The following is a 19,260-nucleotide window of genomic DNA, read 5'->3' as shown; positions in this document are numbered from 1 at the left end:
GACTCAACAGTGCGTTTCTTCGTTTATATTACCGCTAAATACACAAGCTTGACGCCAATTTAACGGGAGCTATTTTTTTTCATGGGAGATTTGGCTAGCTCTGGCAGTGTTCAATGCAAGCTGCAACGAATGGCAGTAACTTTTTTATATTGCAAAATGTGAAAACGATTGAAACCATCACTCACCAAATTCAATCTGCTGGCAAATACAGGCAAGTGTGTATGCTACGCTCTGGTCTGCCGCGGAGTGGATAAGGCCTGCTTTTTGTTTTCGCAGCTTTGCAATGCAACCAAAGGCTCTCCGAGCACTCCATGTACAGTAAGGAGTGCGCGCGTTTGGAATAATGAAACGCAGCTTGGGCCGATGATTGGTTCTCGTCAGCGAAGCATCTAGAAGGATTTGCTGACTGTGTTCTTAAGTGCTCAGTTTACGTACTAAGTTAATCACATGATGATAATAATAATAATAATTGAATAAAACCTCCCGAAAAAAAAAAAAAAAAAGAATTTCTCCTCGGATCTACGCAATTCACGTAGGTCGCCCTTTTTTGACTTCAAAACGGCGAATTTCGCCGAAAGGTGAGAGATTTTCATGCCTGGTTTACCGCGTCTGAAAGCACTGGGGCTTCCATGAATTGCTCTATAAACTCAACGACTAATTGAAACCATTTAGAATAGGGCTAAACAGAGACGGACAATATGGCGGCCGGATACAGCGACACGTCATTCTGTGACGTCGGTGAGTAGGGTCTATACTCTCAGTGTTTGAAAAATACAGGGAGAATAGTCTGGCAGAGCCAGGCAATGAACATTCAGCATTTCAAAAATTGTTGACGTTTCATTCAAATTCAAGTTTATTGATGTGGAAAAAACTTCGTTGAAATCCAGAAAAAAAGACGCCTGACGGCGGAAATACCCAACAGTTTAATAAGACTGACTAAAAACACATTTACCACATGTAATAAAGAATATATTGACCGGCGATATTGAAGACAGTCGTCGCAGCAATATGACGTCACACCAACGGGTCCTTAATGAATCGTGTCTCACTCCATGTGGGTTTTATCAACAGGATGACGGCAGTACACATTTAAACGCGTAACATTTCGTCTTTGCGTGTGAACAATACAAGGTAACACGGATGATTTGTTTCTGATCTCTCTTAGAGGCTTTTACTCCGGACGTGCATGCTGCGGTTTACTGAACGAACAATAATGTTGGCGCTTGCGATTTGATACACAGAGGATTATTGCTGAACAGTACTTTGCAATCTTAAATCACGTTTGATTTTCTATATTTTGATTTCCAAAAAAGAGGACACTCAGCCCGGTGTTGTGCCGAAAAATAGCCGTGAAATGTCCCCCATGACGGGAGCGCTTATTTATAACGCTTTATTGAGGTGAAAACATCAAATGTTTTCATGGACGCATCACAGTAATGAATTTACGACTGTAAAATCAGTTTTAAATAAATTACACAAAATACTTGTACTGTATTTTAGTAACAAATCGTGGACTGGGCCACATAACCATCTTTGAACAGAAATGTATTCGTCTACAGGTTTTCTATGGAGTCACAGGAGTGCCAAAATTAAAAATAAATAAATAAATGAATACATAAATATAAAGAGAAATAATATATATGTATGTATATATGTGTATATATATATATATACATATATATACATATATATATATATATATATATATATGAACGAATAAATAAATATAAAGAGAAATAAATATATAAATAAAAAAATATATAACGGTATACTTTGTCATTGACATTTACTTTTGGTTATTAACAACCACAAATGAAAAAAACAATGACAATATTTTTCATTGACTTTTACTTTCTGTCATTGAACACCACAAACGGAAAAAACAATGACAATTGTATTTTTTGCCTTTGCCTTTTCTGTTTGGCTTTTACAATAGCCACGTTTACATGGAGCCAAATATTCCAATTGCAATCGGTTTAGATGTTCAAACCGAATAAATGTGTTCCATATAAACACCTCATTCGGAATGAACAGGCCCAAACCGAATGGAATTTCATTCCGTTTCACAGGGGTGGAATATTCCTTTTCCCAAACCGATTAGAAGTAAAATTGTATCATGTAAACAGGGAAGCGGAATGGTGTCTGGTTGCGTTCTTTCTGCACATGCTCCGTACTGACGTGGTGACGTCACTTGGTGACGTAAGTAACGTCACTTGCAACATGGCTTCCAAGCACACGCACAGCGCACCTAATTGGAGTCCAGCGGAAAGTTTATATCCATGAATCCCTCCACCAGCCCACACAACTTTTTAAATGAACGGCGTGTCATTCTGAAGTTTTGTTTCCACTCGAAAAGTTAAAACAGCAGCTGATCTGACGATCGATCTCCATGTTTTGCAACGTGACGCTTTGTTTTGATTAATCTGCGCATGTCAGACGGCAGTTGTCAAACGTCCTTTCGGAATAAAGGCAGACACATGTAAACGCTGGATCGGAATAGATGAAGTGACATGTAAACCGCTGATCTGAAATTTCCATTCGGAATGATTTGAATCGGTATGAATAAAAGTCAGCATGTGAACGTGGCTAATGTCATTTGCCACGTTTACATGGAGCCAAATATTCCAATTACAATCGGAATATTTGTTCAAACCGAATAAATGTGTTCCATATAAACACCTCATTCGGAATGAACAGGCCCAAACCGAATGGAATTTCATTCCGATTCACAGGGGTGGAATATTCATTTTCCCAAACCGATTAGAAGTAAAATTATATCATGTAAACAGGGAAGCGGAATGGTGTCTGGTTGTGTTCTTTCTGCACATGCTCCGTACTGACGTGGTGACGTCACTTTGTGACGTAAGTAACGTCACTTGCAACATGGCTTCCAAGCACAGCGCACCTAATTGGAGTCCGGCGGAAAGATTGTATTTCATTCAAACTTTAAAAGAATTGAATATAATTGCTCGCTTAGACGGGCGTAAAACGAGGAACAGTGAACTATTTAAAAAAGTTCACGAGAGGTTACACGAAGCCGGAATAGACCGGAGCGTTGACCAGATTAGAAACCGGTGGAAAACCGGCTACTACAAGGCAAAAGAGCAAAACAGCAGAAGCGGATACGACCCCACAAACACAACAAGGGGGTTAAAGTTAAAACAGCAGCACTCTGACGATCGATCTCCATGTTTTGCAACGTGACGCTTTGTTTTGATTAATCTGCGCATGTCAGACGGCAGTTGTCAAACGTCCTTTCGGAATAAAGGCAGTCACATGTAAACGCTGGATCGGAATAGATGAAGTGACATGTAAACAGCTGATCTGAAATTTCCATTCGGAATGATTTGAAGCGGTATGAATAAAAGTCAGCATGTAAACGTGGCTAGTGTCATTTGTCGATCGCCTTTCCTCTTTGGGAATGTAAATGGCAAATGCGCAGAGAAACGGTCTGTCAATCAAATGACGTTGGGCGGGGCTTTCCAACCAGGAATGGTAGTCGATAACTGATTATTCCTAGTTTATCTGAAAGAAAGTGATGTCGGTTATCGAGTTGCACGTGCGGTTTTTATGGATAGGATAGACTGGATAGATATGGATATGGATAGACTTTTTACGTGATAGATTCAACGATAGAAATACATTTTTCTAGACCGGTAAAAAACATATATTATAAAATATATTATTCGACACACATGCCAGACCATTCAGAGAATAATTATTTTCTATGTCCGAATCTTCGCGTTTATAATCATGACGACATTGGAGGAAGTGGCGTACTGCAGTCACACAAAACAGCCGCGGTTGCGCTTGGGTAGCCGTACGGCGCATGTGCGGAAAGTTAAGCCAGGAATAATCAGTTATCGACTCCTATTCCTGGTTGGAAAGCCCCTCCCAACGTAATTTGATTGACAGACCGTTTCTCTGCACATTTGCCATTTACATTCCCAAAGAGGAAAGGCGATCGACAAATGACAATGACAATGTGAAAGCCAAACAGAAAAGGCAAAAAATACAATTGTCATTGTTTTTTCCGTTTGTGGTGGTCAATGACAAGTAAAAGTCAATGAAAAATATTGTCATTGTTTTTTCCGTTTGTGGTTGTTAATGACCAAAAATAAATGTCAATGACAAAGTATACCGTTATATTTTTATTTATTTATATATTTATTTCTCTCTCTTTATATTTATTTTATTCATTTATTTATTTATTTTTATTTTTGGCACTCCTGTGACTCCATAGTTTTCACGACCATATCCCAATGACAATCACATAGGTATGACATTTATTAGTTCAACCAGAGTAAAATAATACATATTCACGGTACAAGAAAATCGTTTCCATTTCCATCGATTGGTAAGAAAAAGCTGTTTGTACGAGTGACGTGTGGGCGCTCAATAATAAAATAAATAAACAAATAAATAAAAATAAATAAATAAACGCTCAATAAAGCGTTATAAATAAGCGTTCCCATCAGGGGGGACATTTCACGCCGGGCGGCTATTTTTCGGCACAACACCGGCCTCAAGATACTTGAATTTTACTCGAAGTTCACTCAAAGATGCCTATATCACTTTAATATATTTAAAGTGTGCCCAAAAAATAATAATAATAAGGACTTTTATATATATCTATATACAGTACTGTGCAAAAGTTTTAGGCAGGACACCTGCCTAAAACTTTTGCACAGTACTGTATATACATTTTTTTAATTAATAAATTTATTAGGATCGTGGAAGCTTCCATGATCCTAATAAATTTATTAATTAAAAAAATGTATATACAGTACTGTGCAAAAGTTTTAGGCAGGTGTCCTGCCTAAAACTTTTGCACAGTACTGTATATCTATATATATATATGTATGTATATATATATATATATATATATATATATATATACATATATAATATTCTCAATGTTTTAGATTGCACACAAACAATAACCGAAAAAAACTGACAATTCAACCAGTATGTTTCCCATAATGCCTAGCGTGGTTTAGCTTACAGATAGTTAGCTGAGGCAAAAATCAAACTTTGCTACAAAAGTTTACAATCATCGGCAGCGCAACGATGCGACACCAAACAGGATTTTACAGTCAAAGCTCCGACAGAAGTCAACAGTTGCCATTATATACGTATTTATCGTAAAAAACTTAACAACTGGGCAGGCGTTGTAGCCAAATCGTCAACCCAGTAGATGGCGGTAATGCGTCATGATAGGAGTAAACTGCCAACAAAAACAAGAAGAACTACTCCTTCCCTCCCTTCTAGTAGGAGTCATGTCAACTGCTGCCACCCAGCGGCCGGAGGGATTGTCTTCAAATTGGTCCCGTGAAAAATCATAAAAACCGGACATTTTTATGAATTTATAAAACCCGCCCAGACCACGAGGATACTACATGAAAGTAGGACTTGTCCGGGCAAAAGAGGACGTTTGGTCACCCTATGTTAACTTGAAAATATGTTGTTGACCCACATTTGCTCCTATCAGGGTTAATATTTTTATGAATGATTCAAAACGAAAGACACCCCCTTTGTCATTTCCATCCCAGCGGAAATAATCTTGATAAATACATTTTTAAAAATCATTTTGCTGAAATTACTTTAATATTATTACAGTATTATAATACTAGTTGACAATAACTTACAACACCAATGAAGCCCATATTTCTAGGAAGTGGCTGCGCAATACGGGGGCAGACATTTTATTAATGCTTGTACTATTTCAGCCAATCAAACATAATTCTCAAAATTTTCCCGACCTACCTAGTTATGTCATTAATACCAATTATCACATGCACTTGCGGTCGAGTCTATCATTGTATATTTGCGCGGGTACAACTGACATCACAAAATGGTGTGTACTTTTTTAATCACATTTCTCCATTATCAGAGCTCGTGAGAATTTTGCATATTTAAATATTTTGATCATCTTTTACACGATATTTTTTTACTGTTGCCTTTCCCTTTAAAACATTGTCCTTTTTTTTTATAGAAGTAATATTCATATATTTGACTATTTATGCTTTTTTTCCCTTGCTCTGTCACTTTAAAGTCAAACAACTAAACAGTGCAAGACACATTCTATGACATAATAGCTGTCAAGGTGTGATGCCTCTTTATTGTTTTCTCAGTGAAGCAATGGCAACTCTCCGCAAGAAAGTCGACAACCGCATTCGCGTTCAGATCGAGAATGGAGTTGCCTTGCAGCATCGCACTATGTTTGTAGTGGTCGGAGATCGTGGAAGAGATCAGGTAATGTTTTCATTCTTTTAGGCTTGTTTGCACTGAGCAAAATATCAGTTGATTTGTGTTCACGGTCTAGGTGGTTATTCTGCATCACATGCTATCCAAAGCAAGCGTCCGAGCACGGCCGTCTGTTTTGTGGTGCTACAAAAAAGACCTTGGCTTTAGCAGGTGACTATACTGTACCTTAGGTCCTGTTCTTTCCGACATATTTTTAATAATTAACTAGGGCTGAACGATCTTGGAAAAACCTGACGTTGCGATTTTTGGGGGCTTTGCAATATATCTTACAATATTAAAACTTGAAGAATTTTCACCTGACTTGAATAGCTGTTTGGGAAGTCTATGGTTGACTCAATATGATCACATTGTATTCATTAGAGATGTCCCGATCCGATCACATGATTGGAAATCGGGCCGATCGCGCCAGTTTTCAGAGGATCGGAATCGGGTGAAAAGGATCGTGTTTTTAATTAAAAATAAACACTCACCGGCCACTTTATGAGGTACACCATGCTAGTAATGGGTTTTACCCCCTTTTGCCTTCAGAAATGTCTCAATTCTTCGTGGCATAGATTCAACAAGGTGCGGGAAGCATTCCTCAGAGAGTTTGGTCCATATTGACATGATGGCATCACACAGTTGGGGATTTGAGTGACTTTGAACTTGGACTGTGGACTTTGACTTTGTGTAGGTTAAAGCTGCTAGCCAAATCCTTCAACTACTGCTGGTTTCGATTTAAGGCGTATGGCGAGGTAGATCATCCACACTGGGGCTGTGAAGCTGGACACTGTTCAAAACATTCCACTTCCAAGCACATATTCATATAAATATACACTCACCGGCCACTTTATTAGGTACACCTGTCCAACTGCTCGTTAACACTTAATTTCTAATCAGCCAATCACATGGGGGCAACTCAGTGCATTTAGGCCTGTAGACATGGTTTAAGACAATCTCCTGCAGTTCAAACCGAGCATCAGTATGGGGAAGAAAGGTGATTTGAGTGACTTTGAACGTGGCATAGTTGTTGGTGCCAGAAGGGCTGGTCTGAGTATTTCAGAAACTGCTGATCTACTGGGATTTTCACGCACAACCATCTCTAGGGTTTGCAGAGAATGGTCCGGAAAAAAAAAATATCCAGTGAGCGGCAGTTCTGTGGGCGGAAATGCCTTGTTGATGCCAGAGGTCAGAGGAGAATGGCCAGACTGGTTCGAACTGATAGAAAGGCAACAGTGACTCAAGGCAGAAGAGCATCTCTGAACGCACAGTACGTCGAACTTTGAGGCAGATGGGCTACAGCAGCAGAAGACCACGCCGGGTGCCAGTCCTTTCAGCTAAGAACAGGAAACTGAGGCTACAATTTGCACAAGCTCATCGAAATTGGACAATAGAAGATTGGAAAAACATTGCCTGGTCTGATGAGTCTCGATTTCTGCTGCGACATTCGGATGGTAGGGTCAGAATTTGGCGTCAACAACATGAAACCATGGATCCATCCTGCCTTGTATCAATGGTTCAGGCTGGTGGTGGTGGTGTAATGGTGTGGGGAATATTTTCTTGGCACTCTTTGGGCCCATTGGTACCAATTGAGCATCGTTGGAACGCCACAGCCTACCTCAGTATTGTTGCTGACCATGTCCATCCCTTTATGACCACAATGTACCCAACTTCTGATGGCTACTTTCAGCAGGATAATGCACCATGTCATAAAGCTGGAATCATCTCAGACTGGTTTCTTGTACATGACAATGAGTTCACTGTACTCAAATGGCCTCCACAGTCACCAGTAGAGATGTCGGGATGCCGATCTATCGGGTCCGATCACGTCATTTTCAAAGTATCGGAATCGGCAAAAAAATATCAGCCATGCCTTTTTTTAATATATATATATATATATTTTTTTTTTTAATTAAATCGTTTTCTAATTGTATTTAATGTTACATACATAATATGTTACACTTATCCAGAGTCTTTAATTTAGGCTTAAGGTAGGGTTATCAAATTTATCCCAATAGGTAATTAACTTTTTTATAAATGTATCACATTAAAATATTTAATGCAATTAATGCATGCGCTGCACAACCCACTCGTGCATTATCACACTCCATCTGTAATGGCACCGTTGTGCCTATATAGAGAGCTGAAAGGCAGCGTAAAATGAGTAGAGTGAACTTTAGCAGCCTTTGGAACCTTATTGTAATTGGCTAAAGCCTTACAATCCCTCTCCCTATGATTAGAATTATCTTGGGAAGCAATGTGGGGAAGCAAGGTAGCAATTAATCTTTTTCTTAACACCTTATGTTATAGCCCATCGCAGAGAAGATATATGAATTCGTAGCACTACGCACAGTCATGGTTCCACTTGTCATGGTTCCACTTCCCATCATGCATTTGGGCATGCCCTTCAGTATCATTTACTGAAAGCTCAACAAATACACTAGATGGCAATATTTAGTCACAATATACAAAGTCACAAGTCTTTCTATCCATGGATCCCTCTCACAGAAAGAATGTTAATAATGTAAATGCCATTTTGAGGATTTATTGTCATAATAAACAAATACAGCACTTATGTACTGTATGTTGAATGTATATATTCGTCCGAGTTTTATTCATTTTTTTCTTAATGCATTGCCAAAATATATATGATCGCGGAAAATTATCGGGAATGATTGGAAATTAATCGGGAGCAAAAAAAAAGCAATCGGATCGGGAAATATCGGGATCGGCAGATACTCAAACTAAAACGATCGGGATCGGATCGGGAGCATTAAAAACATGATCGGAACAACCCTAGTCACCAGATCTCAATCCAATAGAGCATCTCTGGGATGTGGTGAAACGGGAGATTCTCATCATGGATGTGCAGCCGACAAATCTGCACCAACTTTGTGATGCCATCATGTCAATATGGACCAAACTCTCTGAGGAATGCTTCCAGCACCTTTTTGAATCTATGCCACGAAGAATTGAGGCAGTTCTGAAGGCAAAAGGGGGTCCAACCCGTTACTAGCATGGTGTACCTAATAAAGTGGCCGGTGAGTGTATATTTGTTTTTTGCTCCATGCTTGTACAGCCTCTCACGCTCCCTCCTGAAAAGCAGTGCAACCAAACTGTTTTTCTTGGTCACCAGTGTAACTGGCATTTGGTACTTGTAGTTGTTGTTTGGTTCAAGTTAACGATGATTAGCTCGATAGCTCTACCATCAAAGGCACAAATGTGTTAATTACGGTCAAGCTTCGTACACAGTCGGAAGTGTGCTGTGGCAACTCATTCATTTTGTAAGTGAGAGGCTGCTCCCGCCACAATGAAGATCAAGCAACAAAAAAAAACAAACAAAAAAACTTTTTCGTTATCGGATCGGGACTCTGTATCGGCAGATTCTCCTAATCAGGAGACTTGGACTCCGATTCATTTGCAAAAATATGCGATTGGGACTCCCGTAGTATTCATATAATACTGCCTAATCCAGGCTAAGGGGGCTTATCTGTGAATGATGAAGATTGGTTTACATAAAAGGGATCCAGGAAGCCATGTCTCTGCACAATTGCTGCTTTTCTGAAGAAAAACAAAAGTTTACCTAATAAAAAATACATAGAATCGCACGTCCTGCGATGGGAATATTGCGCACACTCACATTGTGATGGCGATGTTCAAACGATATATTGTGCAGGCCTACAATTAAAACAATTTGTCCATACAGCAATCGGAAGAAACGGATGAAGCAGCTACAGAAGAAAATCAAAACGGGCACATTGAATCTGAATCAGGATGACCCTTTTGAGCTCTTTGTCGCTGCCACAAACATTCGCTACTGTTACTACAACGAGACCCATAAGATACTGGGAAACACTTTTGGCATGTGCGTCCTACAAGTAAGTCTTTCTTGAGTTTACTGATATTGTCCTCGTATATTACTACTTGCTTTTATTTTCCCTCCTTGCATAGGATTTTGAAGCCCTCACTCCCAACCTCTTAGCCAGAACAGTTGAGACAGTTGAAGGCGGAGGGATTGTGGTCATACTGTTACGGACAGTCAACTCCCTCAAGCAGCTGTACACAATGACAATGGTAGGTCTTTGACCTTTTCTACACATGCCAGATTTACACTGCAGGTACATGTGCCCAATTTTGACTCCTAGCCTTGCTAAGAAATCCAGCATTTGCTGGTGACTGTACCAGCAAAACCAGTACCAAATCCATCTGAACATTGCTGGATTTTGTCATATATCAAATTTCTTGACTTGTTCATCCTTATTATTGTACATACATATAGTAGAAACTAAATTTTCCTTTTCATAAAAGCAGCAAAACTCGACTGGCCACGCATATCTGTTCAGCAAATCATTCATATTAACCAAGCAGTGTCTATGCAGTATCGATCGACATTATTTTGCAACTATTTTGATAGTTTAGAGACCAAATCTAATCTCAGAATTGTCCACGTTTTTTTGTTGTTGTTGTTGTTGAGCGTTTTAGTTCTTTGCATTGGCGGCGATGGATCGCAAAATGGATTTGACGGCTCTTCTCATCAATGACAGCCAATGAAATGAATTAATAATCAATATTCCTTTAATCATTCCGTTTTTAATTTTTAAGAAATATATACAGTATATATTACGGCTGTCAAACGATTAAAATTTTTAATCGAGTTAATCACAGCTTAAAAATTAATCGTAATTAACCGCAATTCAAACCATCTCTAAAATATGCCATATTTTTCTGTAAATTATTGTTGGAATGGAAAGATAAGACATAAGATTGATAATATACATTCAACATACTGTACATAAATACTGTATTTGTTTATACACAATAACAATTACTCCACAAGATGGCATTAACATTATTAATATTCTTTCTGTTAAAGGGATCCACAAGAAAGACTTGTAGTTCTTAAAAGACAAATGTTCGTACAAGTTATGCCAATTTTATATCAAAACCCCTCTTAATGTTTTCGTTTCAATAAAATTTGTAAAATTTTCAATCAAAAAATAAACTAGGTACACTAAATATACCACAAGGTATCAATGGCGAGTTTTAAATTAACTTAGAAATCAAGCCAAATAGTGTGTTTTGTCTCTCAACTGACGCCGTACTTTCCTGTTTTACTGCGTGTTCATTGTACCTTACGTTCATTTGAGTGCTGGCTTCACAACGTACGAGACCTCTGATAGTTTGTATATTGTGAATAAATATTGACATCCAGTGTATTTGTTGAACGAAACAAAATGTTTAAATGTAGTTAGACCAAAGTCTCAGTAAGTTTTATGTGTATTTTGCATAGCTATTTTGATTGGGAATGCCAGTTCTCTTTGCACTGTTGTTTAACTGTGTGAGAATTGGGCCTCATTAATACAGATTGAAGCGCTTTTGTTTTTGTGAACATTTTTTGAGAGATATTATTTTTGTTGTGCTTTCACTAAAGGATACTTATGGTTGTTGTGAAGGAGTTGCCGAAACTTATGCCAATAAACGGCGCGGTCAAATGAACGCCTGTGTTCACTCACCTTTTGTAATAATCTGATATAGAATTATCTGAGGCACCTTAAAGTGCATGCAGCACCAACATGTTGTTTACTCACATTTGATACACTTTCAACATTGGCAGTGTATCAAATACTTGTTCTCCCCACTGTATGTATACAGTATATATGAACTGATTAGTCGACTAATCGCAAAATGAATTGATTTTCCAAATTAAGAATTTATTTTTTTAATTGTCAACCATCAAAGCAATCGTTTGTGGCAGCCCTAATCTCCAGCCTGACGGTACCGCTTTCTTAGTCACAATCATTGCTATTGATCATTCTTCCAGGACGTGCACGCTCGTTACAGAACGGAGGCTCATCAGGATGTAGTTGGAAGGTTCAATGAGAGGTAAGTTTATCTCATGCTTTGGACATTTTTATCGATTGCTAAATAAATGTTGCATTCCTCGTCTTGAAGGTTTATCCTGTCCCTTGCGTCTTGCAAAAACTGCGTGGTCATCGACGACCAACTCAACATTCTGCCCATCTCCAGCCACATGGCCAACATCAAGCCTGTTTCGCCCAAAACACAGGTACAGTTGCTGCACTTCCAACATCAACCGCTAGATCATTGGCCGAATGCTCCGAAAGTTTTTGTGATGCATTCTTCTGCCTTAGGAGGACGGCTTGTCTCCCAAAGAACAGGAGCTGAGGGTCCTCAAGGAGACCCTTCAGGACACTCAGCCAGTGGGAGTGTTGGTGGATAACTGCAGGACCATGGACCAGGTGACGGGCTCTCGAAGATAAATTCACTGGTCTTACTGCTTTAAATTCATGTAATATGCTGTGTACTTTAATTATTATAATTGTTATTATTATTCACTGAAGGCCTGTGATGTCACCACTCATGTTTTTGTTATAGTTATTGTTGGTGGTGTGTATTCATCTTTTTGAGCTATTTCTCTGTTTGGTCATTATATTCTAGGGATGAATAAGCATCTCTGCTCATAGCCCGATTTTGTGTTTGTTTGTTTGTTTGTTTGTGTCCGTGGTGGTTCATTGTAAAAGAAGTTAGCCAGTCGAGGGTGGCCTTCAGTAGATTAAGAATTTGCCTGGAGAGGGCAGCCTTCAGCTTGTATAGCACAATCCATGGGGTGGCGTGGCTCAGTGGTAGAGTAGTTGTCCGCCAAACCCGAGGTTGTGGGTTTGATTCCTGATGAACTCGTCTAAGTATCCTTGAGCAAGATACTGAACCCCACGTTACTCCTGGGGCGGGTACTATGGGAATTCAATAGATATTCTTTAAGAGAGTGCCTTATCGAGCATGGGGGGCCAATTTCTGTTCCACCCATTATTTGACTTTTATTATTAACGATTCAGGGATCAGGGATAGATCGATCTGAAACGTCATCATTATTTTTAAAAGAAAAAGGGGAAAAACTAAATATTCTCTTCTAGTCTTTATCACTATTTTAAACAAAGACAAGGGGGGGGGGGGTTCTGTGGTCCTCGATGAAAGCAGATGATTATAACAAATCAAAATGAGATATTGCCAATATCATTTTGTGCCAAATAAGAGTGGTATAACACTATATATGAGACGATGTCGATATGCCAACTAAACTAAAAAATAACAGGTGATTATCCAACTATTCATTTGTAGAAGCCCGAATTTGTATCATCCGATGATCTGTGTTCTTGTCTAGGCCAAAGCAGTGCTGAAGTTTATCGAAGCCATCTCGGAGAAGACCCTCAGAAGCACCGTGGCTCTGACGGCAGCCCGTGGCCGAGGAAAATCGGCCGCATTGGGGCTGGCGGTCGCTAGTGCCGTGGCTTTTGGGTATGGATGAACCCCCAGACTGTTAAGAGTGGATGAATATAACTATATACACAACACAAAGTTGCAGCAACAACACTATAGCGCAAATGTAACCTCTAACAGTGTTATGTTATTTACAGCTACTCCAACATCTTTGTCACATCCCCAAGCCCAGATAATCTCCACACCATGTTTGAGTTCATTTTTAAAGGCTTTGATGCGCTTCAGTATCAGGTAACTGACATGAGTATGGTGCAACTCGTTTTTCACTTTGTGCCTCACGTCCTTTTTGTCTCCCGCAGGAACATATGGACTATGAGATCATCCAGTCACTGAATCCAGAGTTCAATAAAGCAGTTGTGAGGGTCAATGTTTTTAAAGAGCACAGGCAGACTATTCAGGTATATGCAGTTTCTAAGATAGGAATGTGTGCATTGATTTTAAATACCCAAAATCTTGTCACCTGCAGTATATCCATCCAGGTGATGCTGTCAGACTTGGCCAGGCTGAACTTCTGGTGATCGACGAAGCGGCAGCTATCCCATTACCGATCGTCAAGAACCTGCTGGGACCTTATCTGGTATTCATGGCCTCCACCATCAATGGGTCAGTACAATTTCAATAAATATGTGGATCAGGGATATATTAGGTACACCCCTGTTCAAAGGAAAATAATATAGTATTTTACACCACAAGTATCACCTTTAACTAGGGATGGACTTCAGTAGTCCTGAAATTAATATTGAAGCACAATTTGAACTGCAGATAAATTTGAACAATACAGTATGTATTGTAAATGTACATGTTGGTGTTTAGGTTGCAATACATTATAACTGTATCTGCAAAACTACATTTTATGGCTGGATGATAGTCTGTAAAATTGATATTGCTCTAATCCTTCCTGGCAGGACATGTCATGCACCAAGATTGAACAGTGCTTACTAATTAGCTGTGGGACTGCCACAATTAACTGACTAATTGACAATGAAATTATTCTACAACTATTTTGATTAATTAATTAAAGACACCATGGTTTTAACGAGATATTATCGCGTACTTGCCTCTTTTCGATCCAAAAACTCCGTAGCATGTATCACAGAGTGTCAAGTCACAGCTGTGAATTGCCACAGCCGGATTTTTGGGGGGTTTTATGGGTGAATCATGGTAACATAACAAGGGTCGCGATGCAGAAATCGCAGACATCAAGGAGTGATGACAAGTGCATTCATTTATTCAGTGGGGCAAAAATCCCACATAAAGAAATAATTATTTGACATTAAATAATGTGTGTCACAATTATGAGCACCCCTGGTGTTAATACTTTGTACAACCCCCTTTTGCCAACAAAACAGCACCTAATCTTCTATAATGTTTCACAAGATGGGAAAAGACAGAAAGCGGGATCTTCAGCCATTCCTCTTTGCAGAATCTCTCTAAATCATCCAGAGACCTGGGTCCTCTCCTCTGTACTCTCCTCTTCAGCTCACCCCACAGGTTTTCAATGGAGTTGAGGTCTGGGGACTGAGATGGCCATGGGAGGAGCTTGATTTTGTGTCTGGTGAACCATTTCTGTGTAGATTTGGCCGTATGTTTAGGGTCATTGTCTTGCTGAAAGACCCAGTGACGACCCATCTTCAGCTTTCGGGCAGAGGGCAACAGATTTTGAGTTAAAATGTCCTGGTATTTCAAAGCATTCATGATGCCATGCACCCTAACAAGGTTCCCAGGGCCTTTGAAAGTGAAACAGCCCCACAGCATCACTTACCCACCCCCATACTTCACAGTGGGTATGAGGTGCTTTTCAGCATGCGCATCTTTCGTGGCACACCAGACCCATTTAGAGTGTTTGTTGCCAAAAAGCTCAATCTTGGTCTCATCTGACCAAAGCACACGTTCCCAGTTGAAGCCCCAATACCGCTTGGCGAACTCCAGACGTTTGCGTTTATGATTGTGAGTGAGGAAAGGTTTTCTCCATGCAGGCCTCCCAAACAGCTTGTTGGCGTGTAGACAGCACCTCATACCCACTGTGAAGTATGGGAGTGGGTCAGTGATGCTGTGGGGTTGTTTCGCTTCCAAAGGCCCTGGGAACCTTGTCAGGGTGCATGGCATCATGAATGCTTTGAAATACCAGGATATTTTAAATCAAAATCTGTAACCCTCTGCCCTAAAGCTGAAGATGGGTCGTCACTGGGTCTTTCAGCAAGACAATGACCCTAAACATATGGCCAAATCTACACAGAAATGGTTCACCAGACACAAAATCCAGTTCCTCCCATGGCCATCTCAGTCCCCAGACCTCAACCCCATTGAAAACCTGTGAGTGAGCTGAAGAGGAGAGTACAGAGGAGAGGACCCAGGTCTCTGAATGATTTAGAGAGATTCTGCAAAGAGGAATGGCTGAAGATCCCTCTTTCTGTCTTTTCCCATCTTGTGAAACATTATAGGAGAAGATTAGGCGCTGTTTTGTGCAAAAGGGGGTTGTACAAAGTATTAACACCAGGGGTGCTAATAATTTTGACACACATTATTTGATGTCAAATAATTATTTCTTTATTTGGGATTTTTTCCCCACTGAATAAATGCACTTGTATTGAAGGTTGGATTTTTCTTTTTTTTTTTTCCATTAAGGTCCCATATTATTTAGAAAAAAAAAATATTTGAAGCTAAAAAACACATAATTATTATAAATCCAATAATTATGGAGGGCACTGTATGTATTTCTGTAAGGAGAATGATAAATAAACATTTCTTTAGTCATTGATGAAAGTTTATGGTTATCTTGACAGTGACAGTTATACAATAATCGTGGTCTGACTTTTATCAACTTTTGTTTCAATACACAGTTAAAGCTCAGAGTATTAAATCTGTTAATAATGTGATTTTCATATTTTGTGATACTGATTAGTCAACTAATTGCAAAAAATATTTGATTAGTCGATTGTCATAATGTTCGTTTATGGCAGCCCTACTTAGCACTTACTGTATGCCCAAAAAAAACAAAATGTTTTTTAAACATTGAGATATGCTGTAAAAAGAAAACAGAGCACTTTATTTTTAGTACAAAAGAGGCCTGAGATGTAAACAAGTTAGAAATTTGGCTGCAGTAAACTAAAGATTTCGATGGGACAAAGTTTGATTTTGAGTTTACTCCAATTGACTGTGTGCAGTTACGAAGGCACAGGCCGCTCCCTCTCCCTGAAACTGATTCAGCAGTTGAGGCAGCAGAGTGCTGACAGCCAACAGAACATGTTGGCCGAGAACAGGAGCACCAGTACGGCCAGGCTGGCGGCAGGTATGCAGCAGCTGTTTTTGACTTCCCACCGGAGTTTCTGACTTGTCCGCGGTCTCCCCGTACAGCTCGCACGCTGCATGAAGTCAGCCTGCACGAGTCTATTAGGTACGCAGCCGGTGACGCAGTGGAGAAGTGGCTTAATGAGCTGCTCTGCTTGGACTGCCTAAACATTCCTAGGCTCATATCTGGGTGTCCTCTTCCACAAACCTGTGACCTGTATCCTTATTGAAAAGTCGAATTGTCACAATGGAGATGAAAGTAATCTTCTAAACTTAACAAACTTTGTTAAGATATTACGTGAACAGAGACACACTGTTTTGCTACCACAAAGCATCTGAGGCCTTCCTGCAGCGTCTGATGGCTCTCTACGTGGCGTCCCACTATAAGGTGACACCCGAAGTGGGGGTATAACAAACCGATTTAGATCGATATATCAATTTGTAAGGAACAAAAAAATCCAATCAAAATGCAAAACATCGATTCATATCGTCATCTTTTACAGGGTTCCCGCAGGGTCTTTACACAAGCAATTGCTTTGAACGTGCCTAGAATGGCGTTTTCAAACTACCGGTATTAGTTAGTCTTTTTGGGACTTTTCTCATTAATCTGCATCTGACTGGATCTAATCACTATACTCAATACTCTGATTGGCCATCGTGGAGTGGGTATATCGTTGGGAGGCTCATGGGCCTTGGCAATGCGTGTGGTGACTGACACATTGCAGAAACACGGACTACAATCGTTCTTCAATGACAGGAGGCTTCGCTATTTCACACCTATACAAAAATAAAATATTTACTCACTTAACACTCCCACTTCAGTGTTGTTCCATCCGTGTACGATTATGTGCTGAGTCTTAATTCAGTCAAGTGGCAAGATTTTTCTAGGACTTCCTGGTTCCAAAATGCTGAGATATTCCTTTAATGTTTGTACTTAAAGAAAACATTCACCCAGTTGACACCAACACACTTACACGGTGTGTCAAGGCTGGAGGTCATTGTCGTCTTGCATGCAAGAAAAAGAAAAATTGATCGAGGGCAACTTTTGCTGACCCAGAGTCGAGAAAAGTTCCTCTCGGCCGGCTAGACTGCAAACAGGAATAGAATAGAATAGAGTAGAATCGAATAGAATAGAATATCCCTTTTATTGTCAGCATACAGTTGTGCGAAGGTCGCGGGGGGAAAAGTGACAAAGACAGGAACTGGTCATGCAACAAACCATAGTACCAAACAACAGAAAATTCACATTTTTTATATACTGTATGCCTAATGCAGGACATTTTAGAACCATTTAGGGGCAACCTCCAAACTGCTTTTCTCAGAGTTCAGCACTCGTGATATAAGTGGCCGTGGAGGGACAACAAAGAGGGCAGGTACTTGCTTACTTAATAAGGCACGGTGCGACGTCCCACTATAACCAATTTCAAAACAAATCGTTTGCAGAACTATTTAACTTGCTCGAATGATTGCATTAAAAAAACTACACGGATAAACAGAACATATGCATGAAACATTTCAAAGTAATGGAATATTACTTAAGTCCCTTCATCTTAAATTTACTAATGTTAGTAGTGTTAAAAAGGCATTGAATTTTGTCTAGGTGGTTTTAAATTCTTTGACTTTTAAATTGCAGTGGAGGAAATTGTGACTGGGAAATGTTCTCCCCTTCTTGGGGATTTTTGCAAGGCTGATGGTGAAATTTGCCCCATAATTGGCATTAAATTCTGTAATACCTGGTCTTTAAAAAATCTTAAATTAATTTCATAAAACCTTTTGGAACCCTGTATTAAATATTGGGTTTTGTTAGAAAAGCTTTCACTACTATGTATGAAAACATCAAAATTGCATTCTATTTTTGGTTGTTGGTAAAATATAATTGGTTGTTTTAAATGTGTACATAATGTTGTATCAACTCTGTATAAGGAAAGTGACTATATTTGGTAATAAAAAAAACTTAACCCCATAGACCTGGCCTAATCAGAAAAGGCCCTCGAATCGAATCAAATCTAATTGTGGCAGGCTTTGTAATATGAGCGTGTATTGTATAGGAAATATTGTATCAAGTATTCGTGAAATTGGTGATTTCCACCTCAGCTTCCACTCATTCATTCCGCTTACCCGAATTATTCCCCTCCAGAATTCCCCCAACGACTTGCAGATGTTGTCCGACGCGCCGGCCCATCACCTCTTCTGCCTTCTCCCGCCTGTGCCTCCCACACAGAACTCGCTGCCGGAAGTCCTAGCTGTGGTGCAGGTCAGTGGTCTTCCTCCAGAATACATTCCAAAATCTTCCCACAAATTCACCTATTCTCTGAAAACACGTAGGTTTGTCTAGAGGGCGAAATATCCCGACAGTCCATACTCAACAGTCTCTCCAGAGGGAAGAAAGCCTCAGGTGACCTCATTCCGTGGACGGTGTCAGAACAGGTT

General features: G+C 39.7%; 1 protein-coding gene across 2 annotated transcripts in view; it reads left to right on the top strand.

The window, feature by feature from the left end:
- The first annotated feature begins 1,001 nt into the window (after positions 1-1,001).
- Positions 1,002-19,260, top strand: part of nat10 (N-acetyltransferase 10) — a 34,608-nt gene continuing 16,349 nt past the window's right edge. For both annotated transcript variants that reach the window (XM_057836544.1, XM_057836543.1), the window contains exons 1-17: positions 1,002-1,131; positions 6,135-6,255; positions 6,326-6,417; positions 9,953-10,124; positions 10,198-10,320; positions 12,068-12,129; positions 12,199-12,313; positions 12,399-12,506; positions 13,427-13,560; positions 13,680-13,773; positions 13,842-13,940; positions 14,009-14,145; positions 16,707-16,831; positions 16,897-17,047; positions 17,122-17,218; positions 18,968-19,084; positions 19,156-19,257. In XM_057836544.1, the coding sequence (XP_057692527.1) occupies positions 6,142-6,255; positions 6,326-6,417; positions 9,953-10,124; positions 10,198-10,320; positions 12,068-12,129; positions 12,199-12,313; positions 12,399-12,506; positions 13,427-13,560; positions 13,680-13,773; positions 13,842-13,940; positions 14,009-14,145; positions 16,707-16,831; positions 16,897-17,047; positions 17,122-17,218; positions 18,968-19,084; positions 19,156-19,257 (1,842 nt within the window). In that variant the 5' untranslated portion in view covers positions 1,002-1,131; positions 6,135-6,141. The remainder of the gene's footprint in view (positions 1,132-6,134; positions 6,256-6,325; positions 6,418-9,952; positions 10,125-10,197; positions 10,321-12,067; positions 12,130-12,198; positions 12,314-12,398; positions 12,507-13,426; positions 13,561-13,679; positions 13,774-13,841; positions 13,941-14,008; positions 14,146-16,706; positions 16,832-16,896; positions 17,048-17,121; positions 17,219-18,967; positions 19,085-19,155; positions 19,258-19,260) is intronic.

This window comes from Corythoichthys intestinalis, chromosome 5 (genome assembly GCF_030265065.1).
Source record: "Corythoichthys intestinalis isolate RoL2023-P3 chromosome 5, ASM3026506v1, whole genome shotgun sequence".
Lineage (NCBI taxonomy): Eukaryota > Metazoa > Chordata > Actinopteri > Syngnathiformes > Syngnathidae > Corythoichthys > Corythoichthys intestinalis.
This window is presented reverse-complemented; position numbering and strand designations above follow the sequence as displayed.